This window comes from Epinephelus moara, chromosome 22 (assembly GCF_006386435.1).
Source record: "Epinephelus moara isolate mb chromosome 22, YSFRI_EMoa_1.0, whole genome shotgun sequence".
NCBI lineage: Eukaryota > Metazoa > Chordata > Actinopteri > Perciformes > Serranidae > Epinephelus > Epinephelus moara.
The window spans coordinates 28,589,821-28,613,439 of NC_065527.1; the positions used below are offsets into that span (position 1 = coordinate 28,589,821).

At 41.3% G+C, this 23,619-nt stretch overlaps 1 protein-coding gene across 2 annotated transcripts; it reads right to left on the reverse strand.

Moving 5' to 3' along the window:
* Positions 1-221: 221 nt before the first annotated feature.
* On the reverse strand, positions 222-23,174 carry LOC126383993 (voltage-dependent calcium channel gamma-6 subunit-like). Of its 2 annotated transcripts, none has more exons than XM_050034785.1 (7): positions 23,150-23,174; positions 16,112-16,906; positions 12,418-12,528; positions 10,239-10,347; positions 4,999-5,073; positions 3,751-3,888; positions 222-3,359 (listed from the first exon to the last, which is right to left on the reverse strand). In XM_050034785.1, the coding sequence occupies exons 2-7, from the start codon at positions 16,313-16,315 to the stop codon at positions 3,139-3,141; spliced, it is 858 nt and encodes a 285-aa protein (XP_049890742.1). In that variant the 5' UTR covers positions 16,316-16,906; positions 23,150-23,174; the 3' UTR covers positions 222-3,138. The 2 variants fall into 2 exon arrangements, with proteins under 2 accessions (XP_049890742.1, XP_049890743.1); XM_050034786.1 differs by lacking the exon at positions 23,150-23,174 and adding an exon at positions 22,695-22,724.
* Between the last annotated feature and the right edge of the window lie 445 nt (positions 23,175-23,619).

The following is a 23,619-nucleotide window of genomic DNA, read 5'->3' on the forward strand; positions in this document are numbered from 1 at the left end:
AATTATCATGTAAGTTTTTTTTTTAATTTAAAATTGATGACATTTTAGCAGACACCCAAAGAGGAACTATCAAATGTGTAGCCAGTTAGCCCAGTCATTTTTATCACAGAGGTGTAAAGTGGGTCCATAAAAACAGCTATCGAGGAGGCAGCGACTGTAAGCTGAGAACGTGTGGAGAGTGCAGAATAGAAGCGAGAAATGAAACCTGAGAGAGGATGGTATTAAATATTCATGTCATGTTTAATAATAAAATGAAGTCATTCATACTCAATCGATTCAGATCAGAAAAGGTTGCAGAGACAGCTCACCTTCCATTCAGGCACAGAGAAGCACTTTGTTCTAACATCAATCACCCAAGAAAAACACTGGAGGTAAAAACATGGCAGCGTCTCACACTTTTAGCTGAGTTAACACTGTGTACCTTCTACTCCAACATAAATCTTTACAATGTGTTCTCCTTGTTTCTGCTTGCCAAACAGTTTACAAAGTGTAGCACCTACCTACATATGTTCTCTTCTTACAGGGTACATCGTGCTTACTATACAATGCATGAGAAATCTGATAATGATAAAAAAGACAAGTTGCTCATCACAATGACCATACACAGAGATGACATATATATATATATCCTGAAATGAATGATTATAGATGATAAATGAAAACAATGTATGTATGTGTACAATTATGAAATTAGAGCCCTGTCACATGACAATACAGGTAATGTATTTCTAATTAATGTCTTTCAATGTTAATTGAAGAACAGCAAAACAACATTCAACATAGAAAGTAGAAAGGTAGCTCTGCAGACAAGACAAATATAATAACTGCTTTTTTTCACACATAACTGAGAAAAACCTTCAAAGAGGTTTTCAGACTGGAGGTCGATAAACTGTTCTGTTCATTCAGTGTATTTTTTAATTAAGGTTTAAGGTTAATTAGTTAATGGTTTATAATTACCAGCATTACAATAGAAAGACTCTTGAAAAGTCCTACATGCGATGGCATCCTGAGAATGCAGAGAGTCACACTCCCTCTGTGTTTCATAATCTGAGCCTCTCTGTGGTTTGTTGTGATAAGCCTGTCTAGCTGCGCATTAGTGCATGTGTGCATCCCACTGGCTAGTTCATCGCCACTGCTTTACATCCTTCTTATACGTGGTTACTGCTGATATCTGGAGGGTATATTTGCAGAAGCATAGCGCCCACCTTCTGCCTCCCCCAGGTAACACTGTTAGCTCTGTCAGCACTGTTGCTGTTGTTAAGCAACCTGGTCTCACTCCAAAGTCTTTGAAATCTGGCGCTTGGGCAGTTACTTCTAGTGTCCAACACAAAAATGTAGTCCGTATACATCGGCATGATACGCGGTGTCAGAGGTAAAGTGGGAGAACAATGAAAGTTAAGGCGGCAAAAGTCCAAGTGGTGTGGGTGGGAGCTGTGGTGGATGGGTCCAACAAACACCAACTTACACCCGGGAGAGCAGTGTTCATGTCCCGTAAGATTATAAAACCAAACCTCTTATTTTTTCCTAAACCAAATCACGCATGTTTGTTGTTGAAGGAGAAGAAGGAGTTGCAGGAGACTATTGTGAACAGTGTGTGAACAGTAAACTTCCTGTGAAAACAGAAGAGTATTTTGAAAGAAGACAATGCATGTAACAGGCAGAACTTGACATGGTGTCCCAGAACGTTAACAACCAACGTACCTGAGGTACCTTTCATGTTCTATCTGAACATGGAAAGTCCATGGCCACATGAAAATATGTGACGAGGTTGGCGTGAGAATGTGTTGACTTTTGAGCTGTTTATGGAGTTAGCACTGTTAGCTACTAGCCTCCAATTCAGCCACTTCCATATTGTGAACCATGTCCAGGCAGTTTAAGTCCCCTTTAAATAAGGGTAGATAAATCAAATAGCAAAAATTGTAATATCCATCATTATGACATGCTTCATAAACATGTTAGCATTAAGGTTAGCCGAACATGTTCGCTAGCTTGCAGCCAATGAATAACTTTCATACTGTTGACTCAAACTGTTTACTTTGTACTCTGCTATATTCTTTAAAACAATATTTTTTGTTAATTACTGCCAGACAATATGGTCATATCAAAGAAATAGATTAGCTACTGGTAGTATTTTTTTATTTTTTTATTTTTAAGTTAGCATTATGCTAAGGACTGGTTAATTTATTGAATGAACTAACAGTAAATTGCCTCCGAACCCTGCAGGATGATTAGTAAGACAATACAGGGCTGTTTCCCAACCACATCTGAGCATAAAGAAAGCCATTTTATAACAATGAATACTTCACTGTAACCTGGTACTGTAGCTTTTAGTACCTAAATGTCTCCATGCTGAACAATATGAATGTCAGCAAAATTATGTCAAATCATAGCCTAGTCACCAAAAGAAAATGTTGTTGTCGTACATTTCTGCAAACCATGGATACATTTGTGTGACACCTGGACCAGATGCCCGCAAAGCTGCAAACCACTGTTTAAGACCAGTGGTTTTTTAGCCACCAAACATGGTTGTTTTTTAAGTGACCCATCCTTGTGTTTCCAATGGGGATAGTGCACGAAAAAGTAGTTAATTTTTTTTACCAAGACATTGTTGCATTTCCAGACACGATGGTGCCACAACAGCGATTGTTTTTTTCCCTGAAACATATCTGCGATTCCAGTCTTCCAGTTCCCAAACATGATCTTCCTAACCATAACCAAGTGGTTTTGTGCCTAAACTGAACCAGACAGTAACCTAAGCAGTGTTGAAATATAAAGTTTCAACATAATAATGTACAATAAAATGTACTCCTGCTTGTCACTAACATAAAATGCTAACAATTATTCTGCTGATTGGGTTGCAGATCAATGGGTACAGGTATCCAGAATGACTAGCTAGAAAAAAAAGGATTTTTCATACTAAACAATAATATTGTGATATTGTAAGATAACAAGTTAAGTGCTCAGTGCATGTCAGTAAATCTCCCATCACTCTCCCATGAACATGCTTGTGATTCCTATAAGTTCACAGATAAAGCTCTCTCTTTGCTAAGACATCGTTGGGAAACACCCACGCCCCTCTGCATCCTCGCTCCTCCCAAACAGACAGGGCAGATAAAGTGCAACTCCACCTCCGGGCCACTAGCTGCTGCTGTCCTTCTGAGGGAGACACCTCTGCCAGGGGCTGTAGGGCAGCGCCAGCAGCAGGAACAGGATCCCACCCACGATGAGGACAGCGCCCGCACAGCCGATACACGACACCGACCAGGAGAGCTCGTGGTGGAGGGGAACCGTGTGGTCGCTGGCCAGGAAGGCCAGGACGGACTGGTGGAAAACAAGGAGAGAGAGAAGCACCAGGAAACCTGTAGAGGAGACAGTGGACATTACCACATCCATTGTGAGACAGAGAGTGCTTTTCTTTATGCTAACATGTTTTCCCGCTTCTCTCACTTGCATTTTTTCCTAGAAGAAACTCGAAAGTAGAAAGTAGCAAAGAAGGGTGGCAAGGATGGATGGATGCCAAATGAGAAACTCTTTGTCCCATGGCATCAGTATTAAGCAACATCAGTTACCCTGCCACATGGGAAGGCAGCTGATGCTAGGAGTTAGCATAATGAAAAGCACCCACTGTCCTAATATTCTTATACAAAGGAGACAACATTTATCAGCCTCTGGAAACCTCAACTAAATTATAATCAACAAAGATCACATACACTAAAGACACTTGCCCGGTGTGTTGTAGCCTCTACTGACCTGACAGAATAAAGCAGATGGACGCTGGCTTGAGGAAGAACAGGATCTCTTTACTGAGAGACATGGTGATGCATATGGCGCCCATCACCATCAGGAACAAACTGAACAGGGCCAACATGGCTGCCGCTATATTCAGATCTGCACAAGAAAGGAGGATAGTCCTGTTATATTAAAAAAACTCTATCATGAACTAGAATAGGAACCTGCTGCTTTTTAACTGGACCAATAAGGTAAATCAAATGGCTTTTAAGTATTTGACACTTGATATGTTTTTATGTTTATCAGGGACGGATCATCGTGTCATAGCTGTTGGAGAGAACAGATATGTGTGAGGGTTTCATAAGCTTGAAATTTCCTGAAAAATTTGCTGTATTTATGCAAGTTGTACCTGCATAAATACCTGGCACAAACTTTGCCACAACGCATTTTGATGTCTTTGCATTGTATTTGCAAATTAAATATCTGCGAGTACATATTCCTGGTACATTACTTTGTATTGGAGGCTGACAGGAGCTGATGCACAAACAAATTTGTTTTTGATGCGGCCGTCCTTAATACATTTTGTAAGACCATTTAACACAAAAAAAGCAACTTCTTGTTTGTGAGAAGTTTTTGTCGCTGGATGATTCTACTTAATAATCATGTAGGATGTGAGGAACAAGAAGTAAGACATTGGTAATCTCAAATCACAGCAAGCATTTCCAGTATATATTTTATACTCTCATGTCTGTACTTATTAAATCACCACATTGAGGCCTATAGCCTGACAGCGATGTGGCACCAGCAAACAAAGAGCTTTAAATGTATGTCTGTCTTTCTTCACTCAGTGTACAGCACTGTGTGATCTTAATCCATTATGGAGCTGCCAGTGAAATGAGAGGTTAGACGGCAGCTCGGAGACACTTGAACGCAGCGTAGGCGGAATAGATTTCAAACACTCACAAAGCAGACAATGGCCAACCTGAAAGAGTGCAGCGAGGAGGTGAAGGGAGACAGAGAGGGAAGGAAAGGACAGAGAAAGATGGGGATGGATCGTGGGAGAGATGACAGTCAGGGGACTGGAGAATAAAGAGAGAGCATCAGAAGAGAGAGATGAAGGGGCAAAGAGGGCGCAGGGAGAGAGGGAGGAAGCGAGAGGGGGAGATAGATAGAAAAGAAGAACAGGGATAAAGAAAGGAGGGAGTGGGCGGATAAGGTGGGACAGCAGTTCAGAGAGGCCACGAGAGCCAAAAGAGGTGTGTGACTCACTCTTCTGCGTTGTCTTGTGGAACAGCACAGCATTTTCCCCCGTGGTGAAAAACTTGAAGTAGGTGCAGTTTGATTCTGCAGGTGGAAAACGACAGAAAAAGAGAGAAACTACTGTAAATGACAGAAACATAAACAGGTTATCCGCGGACAATCTTATTGACATTCGAGCAACCACATCTCTCTCAGCCCTGTACACTTTAGTTTCAACAATGCTCTGTCAAACATAATCAGCCGTGAACGACAATGACAAGCTCAAGGTGACAATCCAATGCTTCCTGCGCAATTAGCATTCTGCCGTCCTGATGATGTGTTACAGTAATTAGAGTTTAGCCGTCAAATAGAACGTGACACCTCTATCTGTTCCCTCGCACATTTGAGCACACAAGCGAACAAAACACACTCACACACACATCAGTCTTAATTAGTGTGATCAAAGCCACATCCTCAAAGAGTTCTGGGTTGTTTTCTCCACCACAACAGCTATCAGCATTACAGCACTGAGAGGAGCTGCACTCAAATCCAATTGACGACAATTCAAACCCCATCAGCAAATAAAGGGTCTCTGCTACCGGCTGCTCAGACAGTAATTGGACTTTTCCTTTGTGCAATCAATTATTTGTCACATGAAATCATACAAGCCACAGCTCTGCCTCCTCTTACATTGTAGGCTGCTGCTTTATAATTGTCCATGTTTTCAGACTGGCTGCAGTGTGTATGTGTGTGTGTGTTTATGGTATCCTGGATGGTTTTGGTAATCCATGGTTTCTGGTTGCCAAATAATTTAACTGTAGTTTTGGGTACAATTGCCTTTGTTATATTACAAAATAAATCCACTGAATTCACTGATGTCATCAGTAAAAGTTGACAGTGATGTCCTGGAACATGCTCCGGACTGTGATTAGTTCCATCTCTGGTGGCACTGAAGAGATGTGTCATAGTTTTTACATATCTTAACCTCAACAAGTTGCCCGACAGTTGCTCCTCCTGAACTAAGGCAGCCACTCTGCTTTGCAGCCAGCTCTGAACCATGGATGTATAACAGAACTGGATCCAGCACTGGCGTGGGGCTTCATTCATACCTATGAAATTTGCTCAGTGATGCATGATGCCAAAATCACTCTTTGTTGGCGGGATGAAATTACCTGGATGATCAGATCTGCTTCCGCATCACTGGGCCAACAGAGCAGGTGCACTAAAGACTTAAGGCCAACAAGCATGACCAAGTGGCCGTCTTTCACTGGCCAAGCAACTGACTTGTGGTTAAGTGCTCCACTAACTCTAATGGGGATAAAATAATTTAAATGTGTAGGTCCTCTAGATGCCTGTGAATATTCTCATTCATCCAGGTCATAGTTATCTCAAGGCAACTGAATCGAACGCAACTGGACTTGGTTTTGTCTTAGAAGACGTTTCACCTCTTATCCAAGAGGCTTCATCAGTTCATGCTTGTCTGACTAGGCTGGAACTAGTCTGACAAACTGTTGTGGAAACAACCCAGGTATTTAACCTCTGGGGTGGTCTTCACAAGGCCAATGATGTCACTGGTTCGTTAGTGCTCCAGTGGTGTGTCAACGATGGTTGTTGAAACTGCTGCAACAGTTGTCATTGGAGTCGTTAGAGTCACATAAGGCCATTTGTGTTGCGTTGTGGTTACGGGGTTGTGGCATTCAAAAAAATGTTTCCACTGATTTATAGACATCTTTTACCCAATGTAAGTCGATGGGAAAAAGTCTTTTTGGGTCCAGTGGCACCACATGACGGACCCCTGAACTGCAGTACCACTATTTGGCCACTACAAAAATTGGCTTCAAAGCCCAGCACACCTCCTGGGGGCCTGCTGTGACCAGTACATAACAGTGATCCAGAGTGTTTTTTCTTCTTGTGGATCATGGTGAGCAGGAACAGGACAGCACCTCACATTCCAACTGTCACACCAGTCCTTATTCATCATAAAGCACAAACCTCCTCCCCATCTCTCACCCAGGCTGTTCTCAGGCACATAATAATGAGCCATTAATGTGTGGGTAACCCAAGCATTTGGGAAGACTGCGATCCCATGTCCAATGCGCTGATAGCAGTAAAGAAGCAAATGGTCTCGTAAGGACAGAGGTTGGTGTGGTGGACGGATCACACAACACCCGACTTTCCTCTGGAGATTGGTGTTCAGAACCATGTGAGGTTTGAGTCTTTTTAGCTACGTTGTCACCATGTTTCTTTTCCTAAACCTAGGCACAGTAATTTTACTTGCATAAACCTAACCCTGGTAACTTTATTAAGTGTGTAACTTTATGTCAAGTAAATAACACCATTCGTGGTGCTCTAATTTGTAAAATGTGGTACAAACTGTTGTGCGTGCCTTTCTTAGGATATTATACGAACCACTGTGTGAGTATACGTTGTCTCACCAGAGTCCTCTGCTGAAAAAGAGTCACCTGGTTGAATGGCGCTGTTCAGGATTTAGCCAAGTTTCCAAACACAGGGTATTACAGCTCCTGATACCAAGTTAGAAAATGATCAAGACACAAAAGTTGTCCAGTTTATATCCAATGCGTATACAAAGGCCTTATGTTCCTTATGTTTACATTTGAAAACCTTGACCTGACTAGCTAGCAGGAGGAATGTTTACAGACTGGTGAGTTTATTTCCTCTTCCCGATGAGTTATTTGTAGCCACTTGCTGCCACTCCTCCAACGCTAACCACAAAAAGCACCACATACACTTGCAAAATAGACGTAAGAGCATAGATTTAGCACAAGTTTAGTGGAGCTGACAGAGAAGCGACTGGAAGTGTCTGCTCCTTTATCCATAGGAAGACATGGTTCATGTTGTTCTATCCTGGGCATCTGACTCAAAAACAAGCATCTGCAGTAATATGTAACATTTAAACTGAATCATCTGAGAATATGTCACTTCATTAGAACAATGTAGCTTACATGATTTAACTTTTTACACACATATCACACTCAAAGTTAACATCATGCAGTGGTGAAATTATGAGTGTCCAGTAAACTGAAAATGGTGACACCAACACAGAGACAGTTAACTGCAGTATGGTCAGCAGACTAATAGAAAATCAATCATGTCGGCAAAATGGTTTCAAAAAGGAAACAGCACAAAAATGTAGCCTACTATCTACTCCTTCACAGTCTTTAGATGTTAAAGTCCCGGGGCACACTGCAAACCCCATCAACCACAAAGCCAGCCATCAAACAGGTATCCTGTCTGAAACTGATGACAAACACACACAGAGCTCTCGGTGGACTTTTCTCTGTCTCTGTTATGTTTTTTTACGTGAGTCATTCTTCAAACAGGGATACAGGTGAGTCATAGAAAATAGAAGCGATACTACAAATAGCTTTTATAATGTTTTTCCACACTCCAACAATATTGTTTCCATTAGCTGTCCTTGCACCTGTAATGAGATGACCCCGTCCACAGAAAGAAAGTTGGCAGTACAACTCTGAACACCACGGATATGTACATTTGTACATTTCATACCTATCATATCAACATTTCTAAGATGACGTAGTTCTGACTACATGTAAATGTAACCAGAACTACATCATGGGAGGTGGAGGGGATGGTGGATGGCAGGACAGCTGCAGACCACTGGGGGTGTGGTATTGCATGTCATGGTCATAATAGGTAGTGGGTCTTGAAACTCAGACCCGTGCAGGACCCTGCTGCAGACCTTTCTTCAAGACCAACAAACAACAAAACAAGCTGTTTTTTTTATCAAGACAACAGCAGCATCTCCAGCTGTGATTGTGGCACCAAAACCAGTGCATTGTAAGCCAGAACCGGATCTTTTCTTTCCATAACCATGTGGGGTTTTTGCGCCTAAACCTAACCACACGTTAACCCCAGCATTGCTGAAATGGAAAGAAACAAAATAATGTAGAAATGTACAATGTCTTAATTTACTCTAGCGATTGGATTGAATGAGAAACTAGAAAGCTTTGTAACAATGGTGTACATCAGGAGACCTGGGCTTTCTAAAATGTTGTTATTCAGTATATATTGATATGGGTATTGACATGCCATTTTCTGTTTTAGGTTCTAAAATATTAGTCGGGGGCGGCACGGTGGAGTGGTGGTTACCACTGTCGCCTCATTCCTGGTTCGATCCCGGGTGTGGGAGCCCTTCTGTGCGGAGTTTGCATGTTCTCGTTGTCTCCGGGCACTCCGGCTTCCTCCCACAGTCCAAAGACATGCAGATTGGAGACAGGTTAATTGGTGACTCTAAATTGGCCGTAGGTGTGAATGTGAGTGTGAATGGTTGTCTGTCTCTATGTGTCAGCCCTGCGATAGTCTGGCGACCTGTCCAGGGTGTACCCTGCCTCTCGCCCGATGTCAGCTGGGATAGGTTCCAGCCCCCCCGCAGCCCCCAAGAGGATAAACGGTGAGAAAATGAATGGATGCATGGATGGAAATATTAGTCCGTTCATTTTAGGCAAGGCAAAGCACATATAGCACATTTCATTCCCAAAGGCAACTAAACATTCTTTACACATTGGAAACAATCAATAGCACACAATAACACAATGCAATAGTGTAAAACAATGCAAAGAAAAATTTGATTTCAAAGAGATAGGTTAAAACCAACGGAAAACAGGTAGGTCTGTAGCTTGGATTGGATTGGTCAGCAGTTTCTCAAGTCTTAGCTCTTCTGCCTATTTGTTCGACATTTGAGCAGCAGTCACAGCAAAGTATTCATTTAGTGCACTGCTGTCTTGGCCAGTTCTTCTTTGCCACGGTGGTTCCTGACCTCTTTGGGACTTTTAAGTCAACGTGAAATGAAATTAAGACAACTGAAAAAATGTTAAACAAAACCTTGGCAAACCAGAGAACAGGTATTGTTGCCCAAGTGCTGAGGACTTCCAGAATGCAAATGAAGAATCCCTTCACTTTACCCAAAAGCAATTGTGGACTTGCTCTATCACTCAGCTATGTAACAGGGACTCAGGCATTTAGTAAGTCAGTGCATTCATCCATCCAGCCATCAAACAGTGAGCCAAGCATCATTTGTCTAGCCAGAGAAACAGGTAGACCTCTCATTCATGCTAACTCACTCCCCCAAACTGAGCTGTCCAACAAGCTCGAGAGTTTGACGAATGTCCAGTCAGCCAGCTGGTCCGTCAATCATCATCTGAAAACTCCCTCCCTCACACAGACCAGTCAGCCATCATAAAAGTTACACAGCCATCTACCCAGCCAGTCCGTAAAAATCTGTGAGTCACCTCCGGGTAGTTCAGCGGGTCCACAGCTCTCTCTCTCTGGGTCGATATCAGCCACCCACAAGGTCTTGGTGCAGCCTTTCCACAGGCCGTAGTGAGCTGCCAGACATGTCTGCAAAGCCAAGATCACAGAGGTTTTTTCAAGACAAGGTCAGCAGTAATATTATTTATCCATCCATCACAGTTTTTAGCTTGAGATACCAAACAGTGATTCATGTCTAACAGGAAATTGCAGTTTAGTTGTGTTTTTTGCAGCTCAGTCACCAGGAGAATATGTTTGAATTGTACATTTCTGCAAACTGTGGATACCTTACAGTTGTATGTTTCATATGTATCATATCATTGTGTCTAAAGTGACGAGGTGCATGAGCTGACTTTGTCATCAGGAAGTGGAGGCGGTGGTGGATGGTGTGACACCTACGCGAGATACCTATCAAACTGCAGACCACTTTTTTAGACCAACAACAACAAAACCTATTCTTTTTAGAAAGTCATTGCTGCATTTTCAGCCATTAAGCCATTTTAAACCATTAAATGAAGTTGTTTTTTAGCAATCCATTACTATGCTTCCACTGGGAATAGTGCCATAAAAAGCAATTGTTTTTACCAAGAAATTGCTACATCTCAAACTGGGATAGTGCCATGAAAAGTGATTGTTTTAATCATCACATAGCTGCATTTACTGCCAGTATAGTTACCAGATAGCAGATGTTTTTACTGAGATATTGCTGCATAACCATTTTTATAGAGCCACCAAAACTGGGAATCTTTATCCAAGGCATGATTTACCAAACCATAACCAAATAGTTTTTGTTCCTACATCTAACCACATATTAACCACAGCATTGTTAAACTGTAAATCTGATACATACTAACATACAAATGTAAATATCCATTGTTTTCAGAAACTTACAATACCAACATTTATTCAAACGATTGGGTTTGTCCCCATGTTTTGAGTATTGCAGAGGACATACCTGGACAGATTCAGAATATCAGGGACAGATGACGAAAGCAGCAGCATATAAATTAAGTCATGACCACAAATGACCTATGGCTAAGCCCTGCCCTCAAACGCAATGAGCCAATCACAGTGCGTATAGCCATTCCCATACACTCGGACATTCTCTGCCTGGACGTCCATTGAAATGCATTACAGAAAGTCAGTTTTGTTCGGTTTCATGAGCTTTTTCTGAGATTTGAAGTTTAAAAATGGTCAGACGGTGTGCATGGGGTACATGCAACTCCGACACAAGGTATGCTGAGAGGCTGGGCGACGGGGTGTATTTTTTACCCTTTCCTAAATCACAACCGAGAAAAGTGTCTCCTTTGGATAAAGTTGTGCGGTAACGTTAGACCACAACATCAACTCAACATGAATAAGATTAACAATGATGTCTACATCTGTTTTAAGGTAAGTCAACATTGTGTTTGAGGCAACATATTGTCACTTTGCTGGAAAAAAATATAAAGTTATCTTTAACATCTCTAGCTAACGTTAGCTAAAGTTAGCCTAACGTTAGCTCCTAGCTGCGTTGTTCATCATGTCACCTTGTTTGCTGGGAGTTCATTAGCCTATTTTGTTCTAGTTTTGTACTTTGGTGATCGTACATCATTGTTAGCTGTTGTCCAAAGGGCTCTAGTTAAGCTAACGTTAACTTCTGGAGCTTAGCTTCATTAACTTATCTGTAATGGCAGAGATAACAAAGGTTGGCAAACGTTATGCTGAATGATTCAGTGTAAATACTGTAGCACCAAACTAACGGAGAGACACTCTTGGTAAAGATGGTAAAAAGACCGTTATCCTTTTCTCATATTCTGAGCCAAAAACCTGAACTTCAGTGGCACTTTACTTGTTGTCTTTGATGGTGACGGTAACAAGATGCGGTTTATCAAGCTTACATTGGGACCTGTAAATTTTGGCTTGTAATTTAAGCTCTTCATCGACCTTCTCAACAATAAAATGATGAATATATCCCTCCAATGCATAGTTTAGGCCCTTTTGGTTACATCTGATCGTTATGTCTCCAAAAATCATCAATTGCCTCCTGCGAAATGCCGTGTACTGTGACACCTGCCATAGCGCCGGGTCACTGAATGTTGATATTTTGTCCGAGTGAGTGGAGGGGGGCGTGGCTTAGCCATAGGTCAATTCCCTGTTTATTGGCAATTCATATTTCACCTGGTTGTTGTAGAAACTCTTAGGAGCTGCCAGCTCCACCCAGAACTCTGTCCCCACACCAAGGACTGTCAGGACTACGCCCACGATGGCCACAAAGAATGCCAACTTGATCTGGTGACATCAAACAAAACAGAACAGTGTGCTTATGTTAAAATAATGGGAAGGGGAAGCCAAAAATGATAAAAACATTTCAGACAGACATGAAAAGACATAGTAGTAGGCACCATGTCTACCATTTTTCATACATACATTTTATTTTAATCATTGATGATAGTAACTGCCTCTATCCATGTTAAGGAGATTTCACAAAGTAATGTCTATTTCCTTGTACAGCTTTTAGCACCTCCTTTTGTCAGGCACTTACAATAGTCATGCTTGTGACATTATTTAATGTCTATGGCCTATTTCCAATTTCCATCCCCTATTCACTTAACGCCCACAATGTGCTGTGGTATACACAAAGAGAACAACAAGACTGCTAGTTAATTAAGTTGAGCAAAGGGTATATATGCTGCAGTAATGTGCAGTGAGGAGTTAGCAATACCAAAGGAAAAGGACAGTCTCAGCATGTTGTTTTTTTAATATCCTCAACAGATGAAATATCAACCCCCCAACAAGCAGCTGAGGTGTGTGGGTGGGCTCTTGTACTTCTACCTTTTGTGTGGAGATGTTGAGAGTAAAGAAGCACTGTGTAATGCCTGGCCACAGTCTCCAAACTAACAGGGGGGCTTGTTTCAAAATGTCAGGAAAGTAAATATTCTTACTGTTATTTTTCTTATCTAAAAGACATACATCCATACATCTTCCGAATTCAAGCATCTCTCCTTCACCAGTCTACGACTTACGTAAGCTTTATTGCCTTCTTAACTCATCGTAAAACACGCTTCATTCAAACTTGACAGACACCCGAACTCATGAAAACCTTCTTGATTAGTCTTTCCACCCTGATTTGATCGGACTGAACCCTTAACTCTCCCTCTAAATTAGTAAAATGAAATGACAACCCAAACAACATTCTCGGTCCATTTCAGTACTTTCAATAGCTTTCATTTAACTTTGTGGTTTCTCAATCTTATCTCTACCTATCTGAATTAGGGGTAAAGTGTCATAATAAACAGTTTTTTTAATGCTCACTGTGTCTCTGGGGGCTGCTTCAAAATCTGTTTTGTTCTTCTGCGAACTGGTGACGACAGTGGTGCTTGTGAGAACTACTATTTTAGCTAAATTTCTCGTCTCTGTGTCTGGGTATCCAGGAAGTGTGCTCCAGATGCTCCTTCTTGTCTCTCATTGCAAACTATTTGCATGTCCACCAGTTTTCATTCAACCTAGCTAAAGAAATGCAGTGGAGAGTGGACGAGGCTGCAGCTTACTGTAGCCGTACAAAATGGTCCCGCAGGTGGGGGACCATGCAGGACTTGAGCTGCTGAGAGCAAACACCAACTGGTAGCGCTTTGTTCAAGCTGCCATCTGATGCCGACAACAACAGAATCATTCTGCTGGATGCTGTTACCAACTACAAACCAAAGAGAGCTTGAGTACATTACTATGCATTAAAGTTTTCACTCATAACTATGTATAATATGTTGACTGAGTACATTAATGTTTTTTAGGCCTCTGTTCCAGTGATAATCGTGGCCAGAGGCATTCTGTATTCAGGTTGTCCATGCATAGGTAAGTATGTCCCATTTTTGTGAATGTAATACCTCAAGGAAGCCTTGGGGGAATTTCATCAAATTTGGCACATTTATCCACTTGGAACCAAGCAGGAACTGATTGGATTTTGGTGGTCAAAGGTCAGTGCGACCTCACAAAACATGTTTTTGGCCATAATGCAAGAATTCATATATTAGTTATAACAAAATTTCACATTAATGTCTAATATGATAAAATGATGAAGTGATGACATTTTATATCCAAAAGGTCAAAGGTCAACTTTACTGTGACATCATAATGTTTTGCAAAAAAACTTTTTTGGCCATTATTTGACATCATATCTCAGGAACAGAAGGGGAGAGATTTGGTCAGATACTGAATTGGTGACACAAATGTTGGGCGTCCACTTTGAAACTGTGCTGATTGTATAGATCCTCTGCAACACCTGGGGGAAGATGTGTGTGAAGCATCCATGTTTTCACAGACATGAATGTAAACTGTAACTGCAACCTGACTAAGTGATTTTGCATCTGCCTCCTAAGAATGACTGAGCTTCACTGTCAGCTGAGAGACAGTGGGGAAATACAGTGTGTAGAGCATGTCATAACTTACCCAGTGACTAAAGGGTATATTATGTCCAAACCAGAGTTGGTGATTGTTCTGTCCAGTTTAAATGAAGCACATGAATATATTGTTAATAGCCAGTTGTTGGACCAACTGTAACCAGTTGGAAAATTACTGGGGACCTTCTTCAGGATCCCAAAAATCAACCCGAAAAAACAACTAAGGGCAGCAGGGCTGAGAGGGCTGATGATCACTGAGTTTTTCGTCACCTATTGCTACGTTTGGCCTATAATGATGATGCTTATTCTTTCAATTCAATTCAATTCAATTTTATTTATAAAGCCCAATATCACAAATCACAATTTTCCTCACAGGGCTTTACAGCATACGACATCCCTCTGTCCTTAGGACCCTCGCAGCGGATAAGGAAAAACTCCCAAAAAAAACCCTTTAACGGGGAAAAAAAACGGTAGAAACCTCAGGAAGAGCAACTGAGGAGGGATCCCTCTTCCAGGACGGACAGACGTGCAATAGATGTCGTACAGAACAGATCAGCATAATAAATTAACAGTAATCTGCATGACACAATGAGACAGAGAGAGAGAGAGACAGATGTCAACAACGCCGTGTTTGAGACACCCATTTCCATGTACTGGGCAGGTTCGGGCAGTATTTGGGGGTTGAGCGTCAGGAGCTCAGGTGCAATGCATCCTTGCACGTTTAAGACTCAGAAGAACTTAGTGTTCTCTGGCAGTAGGCCCTGCAGCACTGAGAAATGTTATTTCCTCAACTGACATCAACACTGCTTGGATATCCACTTCACACATGGAGCATTTCTCGTTTCCTACACTATAAGGAGATGGCATTAAACACCCTACTAAGCGTCTATCAGCTTAGAAAGGACAACTTGTCGAAGCTACTGGTGGCATGGTGGCATTTTGCAAGTGTTGCAGGAATTACATTTTGTCATCAATGCTAATGCTGTTAGCTAAAGTAAAAACTCACAATTGCACTTTTCCTGTTTGGCCCTTAATCATATGCTGGCTCACTAAATTGGCGCTCAGTCATCAAAACTTAACTGTGTTAGGGTGTTCGGTTATAAATTAAGGTCCTCTGTACAACTTGTGTATGTGTGGGAAAATGTCATAAAGTGATGAAACTGAAGAGCCTGAAATCTCAGCTGGCTATGTCATCTTTGAGCAATTATATCCCACCTGCAGATTACTGTCATGGTTCTGATGGTTACATAACATTTTATTTCCTTAATGTCAAAGAACTGCATTTGATCTTTGGCAAATACTTATTTTCTAACATCAGAAGTCATTCATCTGCTCTTGTGGAGTGTTTCCTGCCCCGTGGACGAGCCTGATTTCAGTTGAAAAGGCAGCTGTATGACTGATTGGTTCCTTTAGCTCCAGAGTACTTTCATACAGCCTGAAGGAAAAACACACATTCACACAATATGAAACCCAGTCACCTTTCCTTCCTGGGCCTCGCTCATGGCGTGTCCCGTTGACGTCGTCCTGCGGCGCTTGTTCCCTCCAAAGGTACTGCGTCCAGTCATGAGGCCAGCCAGACCTCCGGCAGCCTGGGGTGCTCCTCCTGGTGCAACCACCGTTCCCGGCACGGCCGGACCCACCGTGCGACCCTCCTCGTCAGTCACAAAAAAGGTAGACCACATGATGTCACAAAAAAGGAAAACACTAAGACAGCTCAGTGGGATTCTGTTTGGCAGCAACGCTTGATTTGTGCTTTGCCCTCGACAGGGATGGTACAATTTTAGCAATAGAAAAAGATAGGATTAAAACAGAGGAAAACTGTTGTGTATTCTCAGTTTGTGCCCATAAAGAAAACAGGAAAAACACCTGAGATAGTAAAGTAAAATGATGTCAAACAGGTGTATCTGACAGAAAGGAAAGAGAGGCACAGTAAGACAGAGGTAGAAAAATGAACTGAAAAAAAGAAACAACTAGGCTATGTGATAATAACTAACAGCAGAAAAAAAAGTCGATACAAAAGTAGAGGAAACACTTTAAGGCCAAAAAGTCTCCTTGGTAACAAAAACTAAAAACATATGTTTCTGAAAACTTTAGCAGACAAAGGCAGGAATCAGCCTTCTCTTGTAAAAAAGCCTCAGAACAAATGGCGGTTTTGATGACAGGTGCAAAACTGATAAATGAATCATCGTGAAAAAATAAAATGGCAGAAAATATGCGTAGGTAAGTGAAGCCACTGGAGTCCGTAGAGGTAGAAGTGGATGAAGTGATGCTTCCTAGAGATGAGAATGGGAGGAGAAAAGGAAAGATGAAAACATAAACTATGTCAGGCATTTATATGCATATTCACCTGAAACTGAGATTTTGATCTTTTGCACAAACTTCACAGTTTACAGAGATCAGAACTGTACAGACGGAGGAGAGATGCAGGCATAGAAAATGCTGCGCATTTCATGGTACAAAAATAAACCAAGATACAGAACATGAATGCTGGTAAACAGAGTGCATGCAGGAGTATTAGCACTGTGCTTTCTCCACTGATTTACACAGGCCCACATATATTTAGATTTAATTATGTAGAGATGAAATAAAGAATTACACTGTGTTTGTGTATACAGACCTGTTTGACATGTGTAGACATAGATGCACTTATGGGTACATGCAACCAATTTGGACCTTGTGGACATGAGCAATAATGGAAATTACTCCCATTCTTTGGGAATTTCCGTATTAAGTTGAGTTGCTCTAATACTAATACCAGTATCGGAAATGCACCAGTCCAATGCCACGTAATTTATCAACAAACTCAGCTAAAGTTGTTTTAAACCCACAAAATATAGCAGTTTTTCCTAGAAATCAATTCTTCATTCTAACACAGTAGCAACCTTCACAGCAAGTTGGGCTGTGCAGCTACGGGTAACTCCTGTTTAAGAGCAATGAAGAACTAGTCTGAGTGGGCGGAAGTTCGCTGCATAGATCAGCCTCTCATTGGGTGGAACGAGCAACCCCCTACTACCACCGGTTGTCATAGTCGACAAACGTCCTTTACTAACTTTTGCGGTGTTTGATCTTGCAGAGATGTAGCCATTTTTCTGTCATGGTTCGCGTCCTGTAGGCGATATTTTTGTGGGCGTGTTACACCAAAACCTGTTTCCCCCCGGCAATATTTTTGCAAGTGCACCGTTGCTGTGGCACCGCCCAGAACGATTGTGATTGGTTGAAAGAAATACAAGCAGCCGTGGCGTTTTTTTCTCCAATCTCAAAGTGAGAGTCGGCCCAGCCAGACCTTTCTTTTCTTGAGAAAGGTCTGGTGAGCGAGACTAATGAAGAACTGACTGATGACTGATAAGCTGTTAGCAAAATGTCAGCAATTTGTCAATATTTTGGACTGGATAAAACACAGTTCTGTGGCATCACTACGCTGTATGCACAATGGCATGCAAAAGTTTGGGCTACCCAGGTCAACATTCCATTTACTGTGAAAAGTTAAGTAAGCAGAAGATGAACTGATCTCCAAAAAGCATTGAATTAAAGACGAACCATGCTTTTCAACATTTTAAGCAAGATCAGTGTATTACTTTTGTTTTGTACAATTTTAGAATGGAAAAAAAGGAAACGAGCTCCATGAAAAAGTTTGGGCGCCCCAAGACATTTGACCGCTCAGACAACGTCTAACAGGGTCTCAGACCTTAATTAGCTTGTTAGGGCTCTGGCTTGCTCACGATCATAGTTAGGAGAAGCCAGGTGATGCAAATTCCATTGCTTTATAGATGCTTTGACACCTGAAACCTTGTCCCAACAATCAGCAGCCATGGACTCATCTAAACGGCTGCCTAGCAGTCTGAAAACTTAAATAACTGACACCCTCAAAGCAGGAGAAGACTATAAGACAATGGCAAAGTGTTTTCAGGTAGCTGTTTCCTCAGTTTGTCATGTAATAAAGAAATAGTCGTTAACAGGAAGTGTGGAGATCAAGTTGAGGTCTGGACGACCAAGAAAATTAACATAGAACTGTTTGGATGCAATGAGCAAAGGTATGTTTAGAGAAAAAAAGTGTGCAGAATTTCATAAAGAACACCTGTCCAATTGTTAAACACTGGATGGATTGATCATGCTTGGGCCAAAAAGTGTTGGCACGCTGACAATGTTGATTGTTTTGTGTAAGGTGGTCATAAAACTCAGTCTGAGTGTCCTGATGTTCCAACAAAATCAAACAATCCTGAAGTTCAATGATGCAAGCAACAACCAATAGGTGCGCTCCCTCCAGCACCGAACAAGAAGCAGAAAACCAGGTATCTAGCAGTAGTCTTGCAAATAGTGCAAGATCCCCAGTCTTTTAAAAATCATATAGTGTGAGACAACTCATACTGTCTTTATGTGGGAGGGTGTCAGACTTTAGTCTTTTAATAGTGTTTTCAAAGTCTTATAGTGTACGGTGGACATAAGTATCTTTAAAATCACAAATGTACAATAATGACATTATTTAAACTCAACTTGAAATTAAAAGCGTTGTTCCTCTTTAATTGTGCAATGCGAACACAAATAAGTCAGATCTAGAAATGTAACAAAAAGTCAATTATAGTGTATGTAGACAAAAAAATAACTGTATGAATTATCCAGAATTCAGTGTGAGCTTCTGATAGAAGAAAAGCACAGAGCTGAAGAGAGCTTCCTCCAATCACATATAATTACTTGTGCTGTCTGCTCTATTTTCTCCATTAGAACAGAAAAGCAATACAAAAGCACTTAGCATTGCAAATCACCATCAATTATCTATTTTGAGATGTTATGTGACAGCAAACACACGGGAAAAAACAGTGCTGAAATCATAACCTGCTATCTATTCTAAGACGCTTTGTGGTACCTCAGCGGCACAAAACCAGTCATCATGTTTGAGCCATAACCAATTATCTATTCTGAGAAGCTCTGTGATGGAGAAGTCACGCAGATACGCTACCGATGAATTGAATCTTAAACCCTTTATGTCTGTGAGGTGAATGAAGCAGCTGTCCTACTGCGTTCCATCAGGATGTGGTGACAACAGACATGACATGCAGCCCTCCCTCTTGTTAGCAAAAATGAAACACATCCCCTGGGGAGAACGCATAACTACTTTCCCATCACCGTCTGTCTTGTTAACAGGCTAACAAGCTCCAGAGTGTGAGTTTAGTGCAGCTTTCTGGCAAAGTTCTTCAAGGAATACAGATTATAATACAAAACAGCACAGTGCAATGCATCATATATACATTTCCACACATTTGTATGCTATTATCCACTCAGATGTCATCAGTAAACACTGCAAATCAGATTGAGTCACCGAGTGCCTCATTAGGAGAATCCACAGATATCAAGTTCTAATGCACGTATCAAATAATACATTTATGCTGCATCAGTATACTCTGTAGGGACATGAAGCAAAGCACACTGCTCGCCAATGATAAACAAGATGCTTCATGTACAGTATACTTAAAACTACAGGAAGGAAATTTTTTAGCAAAAATATCACTTTTTTTTTTATATAATATAGGCAAGATTTTTTTTCATAACTGTCACTATATCCTGACAGTGTAACATGAGGCAGATATTCTGTGAAGAACATCATGTTCCTCCTCCTCCTCATGCTCCTAAACACGTTTGCAAGGATCATGAAAACAACCAATCATCTAATGATGGGACCAGAATCACGGCAATTTTCCGTGGGCCCCTTACGGCTTCCATCGGGTACCCATCTTAAGCAACTGGGCTGTTCACATTGTATTCCTTATCTGCCGTGAGGGTCCAAGGACAGAGGGTGTCATATGCTAAGGCCCGCTGAGGCAAATTGTGGTTTGTGATATTAGGTTACAAAAAAATTAATTAAGATTGAAAAGAAATTAATTATTTACTTTTTAGCTAGTTAGCTCTTGAGTATAAAACAGGGTAAATGGTAAAATAAAAGAATGAGATAATCAGACAAACTGACATAATTAGATTTGACAAGAGACAATTAACAATATACAGCCTAATGACTGACAGCATCAAAGACTGATCAAATGGTGTTGAATATTAACAATATGTAGTAATAAGGACAGTGTTAGAACAGGAAGAGGAGTTAGAGGAAGTACAATAAGTAGTAGCACTGATAGACAGTAGTCCCTCAAGGATTTCATGGGCTGTTTTTGTGATTGTTGTGGCCTGAAATGTCTGATTTTACAGCAGCTTTTCCACAAAATTGCATTCCATGTTGCTGTGTTTATAGATAAAATTTTGGAGGCAAGCAAATTTTAAAATGGTTGCAGTGCTGTATCAGATTTGGAGCGTAACATTATGAGCATAAACTTTATCCCACAGAATTAGAACCTATCTTGCACCGTCTCTGTGAGCTGCTCTCCTGCTCTGTCTGCCCGCTTAGCATGAGCTACCACAGCAGCAACACTAACATTTCACACTTAGCTGTTAAATTGTCCCAACAATATCACACTGTAATGGCTCGACTCTGTGTGACTAGGGATGAGTATCGAAACACAACTAAATTAGCCCCGGGGCTGAATTTACAAAGACCGTAGTATTGATAGGCTCTGACGGTATCGGTACTTTTACACATTTTGGTTCAATTCATTATCGTCCTGCAGCCTCTCATCTGCGCTCTGTGCCGGGGCTGAACTGCTCCACATACACACACATACACGCACACGCCTACACGACAAGGTAATCTGTGAACAGCCGAGTGGCCGTGGTGGATACAAAGTAAAGATAACTCAAAAATTACTTGAGTTGATGGCAGCTACACTCATTACTGTAAGTGAAATTAACCCTTAGCAAATAAGAAGCCAATACTTTATCAATACATGTGTTCAGCAAGCATGAACATATAAACATGTAGACAGAGATATTCAATATGCTCCGTCCCCAGTCTCTCAGAGGAGGAAAGAGGGCAGGAGGACAGAGGGCAGGAGGACAGAGGGCAGGAGGACAGACTGATAAATACTAAACTTCACTCAGTATTGTAATGTCAGGAATAGTATTTATATTGTGACGTTGCTGTTGTAAAAATTACTGTTGCTGCTCTGGAAACAACATTTAGTTATATTCAAAATATTCAGTTATCCTGCTCTGAATTTATTATTTTTAAATTAATATATTTTTGAAAAAGCTATTATTCAGAAATGAAAAAGATCCGATAAGAATACCGATAAAGCACCGGATCCATAAGGAGTATCAATAAAAGTAGTAGTATCGATAAAATCTTAATGATACCCATCCCTATGTCTGACTAGATAACCATTGGGTAACATTAGCTGTGGGATGCTAACAGTTAGCCCTGTCACTGTGTGTGTGACTCCCAGGCACAGAGCTCCAGTCCTGAAGCAGTGGTTTCATGATAAACAGAGAAAAGAGAGGCCAAGGCCAGTGATCAATGTCACTGCACATAGCCAAATTTGCAGTGACTGGACAAAATGGCAAGGTCACACAGAATTCACTGGGACTGGCTAAATTTGTATGTTTTTGGCTAAGTGGTATGTTTTTCATTGTTGGTCCAACTGTGCTTTTGTATGGCCAATGCTCTAATCCAAAAAGATATACAACAAAGGAGCAGGAAGGCATCGGGCATGTGGCTCAGAGGCACTTTGGCGAGCACTAGCATCACATGCTGGCATCAAACCTGCAGCTTTTCACACATGAGACGTAACATGAACTAGCCTGCCCCTGGGAAGACACACGGCTGCCATACTGATGTTAACAATAACGTTGATTGCATTTTGGTTAATTATGTACTAAGTGGAGTTATTATTATCGTACAGTTTCTGTTATTTTCAACACTGAAGCAGGAGTTATGTAAATTTACCAACTTCAGTTGCAATGTGAATATGTTAAAGTAAAAAAGTACATTTCTACCAAAAAGTAATTGCATGCAATTTGCCAAAATGACAGTAATAATAATTATAGGCTGATAATTATGGTCGACATATATAAAACTACAGCAAACAACTAAACAACATTCACATCTGTCTTTACAGAACAAATTAATTTAAGTTAAATGTTAGTGGTGAAGAAATCAGAATATTAAATAAACTCTGTCCTTACTCATCCAAACTGAACACGGCTCTCCTTATAAGGCATCCAATTGGCCTCTCTCGAAAAGCAGCAATGAAGCACGAGGAAGAAACTCATTACAGCTGCTGAGGCCACCGACAAATACTCTTTAGCAAGTTCACTCTCTTAAAATATCCCTCCTACTGTCTCCAAAAATAAGCCAACGTGGAATCGGCCCCGAGGAGAAGGTTCCTAGGTTATATTAGAGCAAACTGGACTCCATAAACACTCTGTACAGGCAACGTTTGAAGAAGAAGCCAGTTCAGCTTTATTCTCCCCCCACTGACCTAACCCCCACCAAACAGTTCAGTAGCCAAAAAATGTCATGCTGAAATTAGACACATTAGTTTTATTTTTTCACTCTTTAACACGTGCTGCACGCGTGCTCCACAACGCTCGCCACCACTTCACAAATATCACAACAATGATATTAACAAGTTGCTGACCTGGTTTTTGTGTGTATGCTTCTGCTCGGAGTGACGGAGGGCGAGGCGAGGAGAGGGAGTGAGCAAGGGAGAGACAGGAGGGTACGTGAGGGAGGGGAAAAGAGGGTGGAGGTCAAAGTAGGAGTCAATGTTACGTCCGAGGGAGGATGGGGGGGGTTTAGGAGTGTACGTGTGTGTGTGTGTGTGTGTGTGTGTGTGTACCTTTGCACACATACATATAGGGTTGCAGGGAATACACATTTGTGTGTGTGTGTGTGTGTGTGGTTGTGTTTGTGTCTGTGAGTGGTAGTATGAATGTATCTGTGAGTGTACATGTGCATGCCAGCGTATTAGCTTGCAGGCCCCTGTGTATGTGTGTGTGTTTCCCAAGCCAAATGCCTTAATGTGCGTGTGCGTGTGTGTGTGTGTGTGTGTGTGTGTGTGTGTTTCTACCTTCAGGGACACATTTAGGAATAAAGATCAGTTAATTG